This window comes from Oncorhynchus nerka, linkage group LG14 (assembly GCF_034236695.1).
Source record: "Oncorhynchus nerka isolate Pitt River linkage group LG14, Oner_Uvic_2.0, whole genome shotgun sequence".
In the NCBI taxonomy this organism is placed as follows: domain Eukaryota; kingdom Metazoa; phylum Chordata; class Actinopteri; order Salmoniformes; family Salmonidae; genus Oncorhynchus; species Oncorhynchus nerka.
Genome location: NC_088409.1, coordinates 7,976,971 through 7,986,473, shown reverse-complemented (window position 1 = coordinate 7,986,473; position 9,503 = coordinate 7,976,971). Strand labels below are relative to the sequence as shown.

General features: G+C 46.9%; 2 protein-coding genes across 2 annotated transcripts in view; one reads left to right on the top strand and one right to left on the bottom strand.

The window, feature by feature from the left end:
- Positions 1-9,503, top strand: part of LOC135575108 (doublecortin domain-containing protein 2-like) — a 492,912-nt gene that overhangs the window by 42,813 nt on the left and 440,596 nt on the right. The gene's annotated exons all lie outside the window — the stretch shown is intronic.
- LOC135574910 (doublecortin domain-containing protein 2-like) overlaps positions 9,182-9,503 on the bottom strand; it is a 13,220-nt gene continuing 12,898 nt past the window's right edge. The window contains exon 7 of the mRNA XM_065027036.1: positions 9,182-9,376. Within this exon, the coding sequence (XP_064883108.1) occupies positions 9,182-9,376 (195 nt within the window). The remainder of the gene's footprint in view (positions 9,377-9,503) is intronic.

The window sequence follows — 9,503 nt, the reverse complement described above, 5'->3', positions numbered from 1 at the left end:
TCAGTCGGTCGTACCTCTAGTATCTCAGTCGGTCGTACCTCTAGTATCTCAGTCGGTCGTACCTCTAGTATCTCAGTCAGTCAGCTCAGTCAGTCAGCCGTACTCTAGTATCTCTCTAGTATCTCACTCAGTCAGCCGTACCTCTAGTATCTCAGTCAGTCAGTCGTACCTCTAGTACTCAGTCAGTCAGCGCATTCTAGTACCTCTAGTACCTCAGTCGGCCGTAGTACCTCAGTCGGCCGTACCTCTAGTATCTCAGTCAGTCAGCCGTACCTCTAGTATCTCAGTCAGCCGTACCTCTAGTATCTCAGTCAGTCGTACCTCTACTATCTCAGTCAGTCAGTCGTACCTCTAGTATCTCAGTCAGTCAGTCGTACCTCTAGTATCTCAGTCAGTCGTACCTCTAGTATCTCAGTCAGCCGCACCTCTAGTATCTCAGTCAGCCGCACCTCTAGTATCTCAGTCAGCCGCACCTCTAGTATCTCAGTCAGCCGCACCTCTAGTATCTCAGTCAGCCGCACCTCTAGTATCTCAGTCGGCACCTCTAGTATCTCAGTCAGCCGCACCTCTAGTATCTCAGTCAGCCGTACCTCTAGTATCTCAGTCAGCCGTACCTCTAGTATCTCAGTCAGCCGTACCTCTTGTATCTCAGTCAGTCTTTCGTACCTCTAGTATCTCAGTCGGTCGTACCTCTAGTATCTCAGTCGGTCGTACCTCTAGTATCTCAGTCGGTCGTACCTCTAGTATCTCAGTCGGTCGTACCTCTAGTATCTCAGTCGGTCGTACCTCTAGTATCTCAGTCGGTCGTACCTCTAGTATCTCAGTCGGTCGTACCTCTAGTATCTCACTCAGCCGTAACTCTAGTATCTCACTCAGTCAGTCGTACCTCTAGTACCTCAGTCGGTCGTACCTCTAGTACCTCAGTCGGCCGTACCTCTAGTACCTCAGTCGGCCGTACCTCTAGTACCTCAGTCGGCCGTACCTCTAGTACCTCAGTCGGCCGTACCTCTAGTATCTCACTCAGCCGTAACTCTAGTATCTCACTCAGTCAGTCGTACCTCTACTATCTCACTCAGTCAGTCGTACCTCTAGTATCTCAGTCAGTCAGTCGTACCTCTAGTATCTCAGTCAGCCGTACCTCTAGTATCTCAGTCAGCCGCACCTCTAGTATCTCAGTCAGCCGCACCTCTAGTATCTCAGTCAGCCGCACCTCTAGTATCTCAGTCAGCCGCACCTCTAGTATCTCAGTCAGCCGCACCTCTAGTATCTCAGTCAGCCGCACCTCTAGTATCTCAGTCAGCCGTACCTCTAGTATCTCAGTCAGCCGTACCTCTAGTATCTCAGTCAGCCGTACCTCTTGTATCTCAGTCAGTCTTTCGTACCTCTAGTATCTCAGTCGGTCTTTCGTACCTCTAGTATCTCAGTCGGTCGTACCTCTAGTATCTCAGTCGGTCGTACCTCTAGTATCTCAGTCGGTCGTACCTCTAGTATCTCAGTCAGTCGTACCTCTAGTATCTCAGTCGGTCGTACCTCTAGTATCTCACTCAGTCAGTCGTACCTCTAGTATCTCACTCAGTCAGTCGTACCTCTAGTACCTCAGTCGGTCGTACCTCTAGTACCTCAGTCGGCCGTACCTCTAGTACCTCAGTCGGCCGTACCTCTAGTACCTCAGTCGGCCGTACCTCTAGTACCTCAGTCGGCCGTACCTCTAGTACCTCAGTCGGCCGTACCTCTAGTATCTCACTCAGCCGTAACTCTAGTATCTCACTCAGTCAGTCGTACCTCTACTATCTCACTCAGTCAGTCGTACCTCTACTATCTCAGTCAGTCGTACCTCTAGTATCTCAGTCAGTCAGCCGTACCTCTAGTATCTCACTCAGTCAGTCGTACCTCTAGTATCTCAGTCAGCCGTACCTCTAGTATCTCAGTCAGTCGTAACTCTAGTATCTCACTCAGCCGTACCTCTAGTATCTCACTCAGCCGTAACTCTAGTATCTCACTCAGTCAGTCGTACCTCTAGTATCTCACTCAGTCAGTCGTACCTCTAGTATCTCAGTCAGTCGTACCTCTAGTATCTCAGTCAGTCAGCCGTACCTCTAGTATCTCAGTCAGTCAGTCGTACCTCTAGTATCTCAGTCAGTCCGTACCTCTAGTATCTCAGTCAGTCGTACCTCTAGTATCTCAGTCAGTCAGTCGTACCTCTAGCATCTCAGTCAGTCGTACCTCTAGTATCTCAGTCAGTCAGCCGCACCTCTAGTATCTCAGTCAGCCGTACCTCTAGTATCTCAGTCAGTCGTACCTCTAGTATCTCAGTCAGTCGTACCTCTAGTATCTCAGTCAGTCGTACCTCTAGTATCTCAGTCGGTCGTACCTCTAGTATCTCAGTCAGTCGTACCTCTAGTATCTCAGTCAGTCGTACCTCTAGTATCTCAGTCAGTCAGCCGTACCTCTAGTATCTCAGTCAGTCGTACCTCTAGTATCTCAGTCAGTCGTACCTCTAGTATCTCAGTCAGTCGTACCTCTAGTATCTCAGTCAGTCAGCCGTACCTCTAGTATCTCAGTCAGTCAGCCGTACCTCTAGTATCTCAGTCAGTCAGTCGTACCTCTAGTATCTCAGTCAGTCGTACCTCTAGTATCTCAGTCAGTCAGTCGTACCTCTAGTATCTCAGTCGGTCGTACCTCTAGTATCTCAGTCAGTCCGTACCTCTAGTATCTCAGTCAGTCGTACCTCTAGTATCTCAGTCAGTCAGTCGTACCTCTAGTATCTCAGTCAGTCGTACCTCTAGTATCTCAGTCAGTCAGTCGTACCTCTAGTATCTCAGTCAGTCAGTCGTACCTCTAGTATCTCAGTCAGTCGTACCTCTAGTATCTCAGTCAGTCAGTCGTACCTCTAGTATCTCAGTCAGTCAGTCGTACCTCTAGTATCTCAGTCAGTCAGTCGTACCTCTAGTATCTCAGTCAGTCAGTCGTACCTCTAGTATCTCAGTCAGTCAGTCGTACCTCTAGTATCTCAGTCAGTCGTACCTCTAGTATCTCAGTCAGTCGTACCTCTAGTATCTCAGTCAGTCGTACCTCTAGTATCTCAGTCAGTCAGTCGTACCTCTAGTATCTCAGTCAGTCGTACCTCTAGTATCTCGGTCAGTCGTACCTCTAGTATCTCGGTCAGTCGTACCTCTAGTATCTCGGTTAGTCGTACCTCTAGTATCTCAGTCAGCCGTACCTCTAGTATCTCAGTCAGCCGTACCTCTAGTATCTCAGTCAGTCGTACCTCTAGTATCTCAGTCGGCCGTACCTCTAGTATCTCACTCAGCCGTAACTCTAGTATCTCACTCAGTCAGTCGTACCTCTAGTACCTCAGTCGGTCGTACCTCTAGTACCTCAGTCGGCCGTACCTCTAGTACCTCAGTCGGCCGTACCTCTAGTACCTCAGTCGGCCGTACCTCTAGTATCTCAGTCGGCCGTACCTCTAGTACCTCAGTCGGCCGTACCTCTAGTATCTCACTCAGCCGTAACTCTAGTATCTCACTCAGTCAGTCGTACCTCTACTATCTCACTCAGTCAGTCGTACCTCTACTATCTCAGTCAGTCGTACCTCTAGTATCTCAGTCAGTCAGCCGTACCTCTAGTATCTCACTCAGTCAGTCGTACCTCTAGTATCTCAGTCAGCCGTACCTCTAGTATCTCAGTCAGTCGTACCTCTAGTATCTCACTCAGTCGTACCTCTAGTATCTCACTCAGTCGTACCTCTAGTATCTCAGTCAGTCAGTCGTACCTCTAGCATCTCAGTCAGTCGTACCTCTAGTATCTCAGTCAGTCAGTACCTCTAGTATCTCAGTCAGTCAGCCGTACCTCTAGTATCTCAGTCAGTCAGTCGTACCTCTAGTATCTCAGTCAGTCGTACCTCTAGTATCTCAGTCAGTCGTACCTCTAGTATCTCAGTCAGTCAGTCGTACCTCTAGTATCTCAGTCAGCCGTACCTCTAGTATCTCAGTCAGCCGTACCTCTAGTATCTCAGTCAGTCGTACCTCTAGTATCTCAGTCAGTCGTACCTCTAGTATCTCAGTCAGTCGTACCTCTAGTATCTCAGTCAGTCGTACCTCTAGTATCTCAGTCGGTCGTACCTCTAGTATCTCAGTCAGTCGTACCTCTAGTATCTCAGTCAGTCGTACCTCTAGTATCTCAGTCAGTCAGTCGTACCTCTAGTATCTCAGTCAGTCGTACCTCTAGTATCTCAGTCAGTCAGTCGTACCTCTAGTATCTCAGTCAGCCGTACCTCTAGTATCTCAGTCAGTCGTACCTCTAGTATCTCAGTCAGTCAGTCGTACCTCTAGTATCTCAGTCAGTCGTACCTCTAGTATCTCAGTCAGTCAGTCGTACCTCTAGTATCTCAGTCAGTCGTACCTCTAGTATCTCAGTCAGTCAGTCGTACCTCTAGTATCTCAGTCAGTCAGTCGTACCTCTAGTATCTCAGTCAGTCAGTCGTACCTCTAGTATCTCAGTCAGTCAGTCGTACCTCTAGTATCTCAGTCAGTCAGTCGTACCTCTAGTATCTCAGTCAGTCAGTCGTACCTCTAGTATCTCAGTCAGTCGTACCTCTAGTATCTCAGTCAGTCGTACCTCTAGTATCTCAGTCAGTCAGTCGTACCTCTAGTATCTCAGTCAGTCGTACCTCTAGTATCTCAGTCGGTCGTACCTCTAGTATCTCAGTCAGTCGTACCTCTAGTATCTCAGTCGGTCGTACCTCTAGTATCTCAGTCAGCCGTACCTCTAGTATCTCAGTCAGTCGTACCTCTAGTATCTCAGTCAGTCGTACCTCTAGTATCTCAGTCGGCCGTACCTCTAGTATCTCAGTCGGCCGTAACTCTAGTATCTCAGTCAGTCAGTCGTACCTCTAGTATCTCAGTCGGTCGTACCTCTAGTATCTCAGTCGGCCGTACCTCTAGTATCTCAGTCGGCCGTACCTCTAGTATCTCAGTCGGCCGTACCTCTAGTATCTCACTCAGCCGTAACTCTAGTATCTCACTCAGTCAGTCGTACCTCTACTATCTCACTCAGTCAGTCGTACCTCTACTATCTCAGTCAGTCGTACCTCTAGTATCTCAGTCAGTCAGCCGTACCTCTAGTATCTCACTCAGTCAGTCGTACCTCTAGTATCTCAGTCAGTCATACCTCTAGTATCTCAGTCAGTATCTCAGTATCAGTCAGCCGTACCTCTAGTATCTCAGTCAGCCGTACCTCTAGTATCTCAGTCAGTCAGTCGTACCTCTAGTATCTCAGTCAGTCGTACCTCTAGTATCTCAGTCAGCCGTACCTCTAGTATCTCAGTCAGTCAGTCGTACCTCTAGTATCTCAGTCAGTCAGTCGTACCTCTAGTATCTCAGTCAGCCGTACCTCTAGTATCTCAGTCAGTCGTACCTCTAGTGTCTCAGTCAGTCAGTCGTACCTCTAGTATCTCAGTCAGTCGGTCGTACCTCTAGTATCTCAGTCAGTCGTACCTCTAGTATCTCAGTCAGTCGTACCTCTAGTATCTCAGTCAGTCGTACCTCTAGTATCTCAGTCAGTCGTACCTCTAGTATCTCAGTCAGTCGTACCTCTAGTATCTCAGTCGGTCGTACCTCTAGTATCTCAGTCAGTCGTACCTCTAGTATCTCAGTCAGTCGTACCTCTAGTATCTCAGTCAGTCAGCCGTACCTCTAGTATCTCAGTCAGTCGTACCTCTAGTATCTCAGTCAGTCGTACCTCTAGTATCTCAGTCAGTCGTACCTCTAGTATCTCAGTCAGTCAGCCGTACCTCTAGTATCTCAGTCAGTCGTACCTCTAGTATCTCAGTCAGTCGTACCTCTAGTATCTCAGTCAGTCGTACCTCTAGTATCTCAGTCAGTCAGTCGTACCTCTAGTATCTCAGTCAGTCAGTCGTACCTCTAGTATCTCAGTCAGCCGTACCTCTAGTATCTCAGTCAGTCGTACCTCTAGTATCTCAGTCAGTCAGTCGTACCTCTAGTATCTCAGTCAGTCAGCCGTACCTCTAGTATCTCAGTCAGTCAGTCGTACCTCTAGTATCTCAGTCAGCCGTACCTCTAGTATCTCAGTCAGTCTTTCGTACCTCTAGTATCTCAGTCAGTCAGTCGTACCTCTAGTATCTCAGTCAGTCAGTCGTACCTCTAGTATCTCAGTCAGTCAGTCGTACCTCTAGTATCTCAGTCAGTCAGTCGTACCTCTAGTATCTCAGTCAGTCAGTCGTACCTCTAGTATCTCAGTCAGTCGTACCTCTAGTATCTCAGTCAGTCGTACCTCTAGTATCTCAGTCAGTCGTACCTCTAGTATCTCAGTCAGTCAGTCGTACCTCTAGTATCTCAGTCAGTCAGTCGTACCTCTAGTATCTCAGTCAGTCGTACCTCTAGTATCTCAGTCAGTCGTACCTCTAGTATCTCAGTCAGTCGTACCTCTAGTATCTCAGTCAGTCGTACCTCTAGTATCTCAGTCAGTCAGTCGTACCTCTAGTATCTCAGTCAGTCAGTCGTACCTCTAGTATCTCAGTCAGCCGTACCTCTAGTATCTCAGTCAGCCGTACCTCTAGTATCTCAGTCAGTCGTACCTCTAGTATCTCAGTCAGCCGTACCTCTAGTATCTCAGTCAGCCGTACCTCTAGTATCTCAGTCAGTCGTACCTCTAGTATCTCAGTCAGTCGTACCTCTAGTATCTCAGTCAGTCAGTCGTACCTCTAGTATCTCAGTCGGCCGTACCTCTAGTATCTCACTCAGCCGTAACTCTAGTATCTCACTCAGTCAGTTTAGTACCTCTACTATCTCAGTCAGTCAGTCGTATCTAGTATCTCAGTCAGTCGTACCTCTAGTATCTCAGTCAGTCGTACCTCTAGTATCTCAGTCAGTCCGTACCTCTAGTATCTCAGTCAGTCGTCGTACCTCTAGTATCTCAGTCAGTCAGTCGTACCTCTAGTATCTCAGTCAGTCGTACCTCTAGTATCTCAGTCAATCGTATTGTCTAGTATCTCAGTCAGTCAGTCGTACCTCTAGTATCTCAGTCGGTCAGTTGTACCTCTAGTATCTCAGTCAGCCGTACCTCTAGTATCTCAGTCAGTCAGTATACCTCTAGTATCTCAGTCAGTCAGTCGTACCTCTAGTATCTCAGTCAGTCAGCAGTACCTCTAGTATCTCAGTCAGTCGTACCTCTAGTATCTCAGTCAGCCGTATCTCAGTTCTAGTATCTCAGTCAGTCGTACCTCTAGTATCTCAGTCAGTCGTCTCTAGTATCTCAGTCAGTGTACCTCTAGTATCTCAGTCAGTCAGAGTATCTCAGTCAGTCGTACCTCTAGTATCTCAGTCAGGGTCAACCTCTGAGTATCTCAGTCAACTACCTCTAGTATCTCAGTCGGTCGTACCTCTAGTATCTCAGTCGGTCGTACCTCTAGTATCTCAGTCAGTCGTACCTCTAGTATCTCAGTCAGTCGTACCTCTAGTATCTCAGTCAGTCGTACCTCTAGTATCTCAGATCAGTCAAGTACCTCTAGTATCTCAGTCAGTCAGTCGTTTAGTCTCTATTATCTCAGTCAGTCGATGTCTCTAGTATCTCAGTTAGCCGTACCTCTAGTATTCAGTCAAGCAGTCAACATCTAGTATCTCAGTCAGTCACAAAGTCCTTAGTATTAGTCGTCAGTCGTACCTCTAGTATCTCAGTCTTGTCGTACCTCTAGTATCTCAGGGTCAACATTAGATAAGTCAACTGTCTCAGTTTAGTCGTACCTGGAGTGATAAAGTCAGCCGTCAACATTAGATCTCAGTCAACTGTCTTGATGTCAGTCAGTCGTACCTCTATTGATCTCAGCAGCCGTCAACATTAGATATCTCAACTGTCTTGATGTTTAGTCTATGGATTGATAAAGCAGTCGTCAACATTAGATAAGTCAACTGTCTTGATGTTTAGTCTAGGATTGATAAAGCAGTCAACATTAGATAAGTCAACTGTCTTGATGTTTACCTCTAGTATCTCAGTCAGTCGTAAGTATCTCAGTCAGGGTCAACATTAGTAAGTCAACTGTCTTGAGTGAGTCGTTCTAGTATCTCAGTCAGTGTCAACATTAGATCAGTCAGTCATCTCAGTCAGTCACCTCTAGTATCTCAGAGTAAGTCAACTGTCTTGATGTTTCAGTCAGTCAGTTGATAAAGCAGTATCTCAGTCAGTCAACTGTCTTGATGTCTAGTATCTCAGTCAGTCAGTCGTACCTCTAGTATCTCAGTCTTGATGTTTAGTCGTACCTCTATTGATCTCAGGGTCAACATCAGTAAGTCAACTGTCTTGAGTATCTCAGTCAGTCGATAAAGCTCTAGTATCTCAGTCAGTCAACTGTCTTGAGTATCTCAGTCAGTCGTGGATTGTATCTCAGTCAGCCGTCAACATCTAGTATCTCAGTCTTGATGTTTAGTCTAGTATTTCAGTCAGGGTCAACATTAGTATCTCAGTCTTGATCGTTTACCTCTAGTATCTCAGTCAACATCGTACCTCTAGTGTCTCAGTCAGTCGTACCTCTAGTGATCTCAGTCAGGGTCAAGATCTAGATATCTCAGTCAGATGTTTAGTCTAGTATCTCAGCAGGGTCACCTCTAGTATCTCAGTCAGTCTTGATGTTTAGTATCTCAGATAAAGCAGGTCAACATCTAGTATCTCAGTCATGTCGACCTCTAGTATCTCAGTCAGTCGTCAACTCTAGTATCTCAGTCAGATCGTTTAGCTCTAGTATCTCAGTCAGTCGTAACTCTAGTATCTCAGTCAGTGTTTAGTCTAGTATCTGAGTCAGTCGTCAACATTCTAGTATCTCAGTCAGTCGTACCTCTAGTATCTCAGTCAGTCGTACCTCTAGTATCTCAGTCAGTCTTTCGTAGTCTAGTATTGAGTAAAGCAGTCGTCACCTCTAGATATCTCAGTCATGTAAAGAGAGACAGTATCTCAGTCAGTCGAGAGTAGTATCTCAGTCAGCATTCTCTGTATCTCAGTCAGTCAGTCGTCCTCTAGTATCTCAGTCAGTCGTAATGATCTAGTATCTCAGTCAGCCGTAAGTCTAATATCTCAGTCAGCCGTACCTCTAGTATCTCAGTCAGCCGTACCTCTAGTATCTCAGTCAGTCGTACCTCTAGCATCTCAGTCAGTCGTACCTCTAGTATCTCAGTCAGGGGTCATTCCTACCGTTGTCCTGTGTTCCCAGGGAGATACTGAGACCACTCCTCCTCTTCCTGAGGATCATGAGTCTCTGCTGGGAGATCTGCCTGACGATGGACGACGTGCGGTCCGTATCGTGCGCAGATATCTTGGTGTCTGCTGGCTCTCTGCACCGCCACATAGACTTACTGTGGTTCACCGTCAACTAGAGTGAGATATAGAATCAGCCAATCACATTGTCTTCATTTAGTCCTAAGAACATTTATATTGAAGAGAACTCCGGAATATTCTGTTGGTCTTGATGTTTAGGCGTATGGATTGATAAAGCAGCA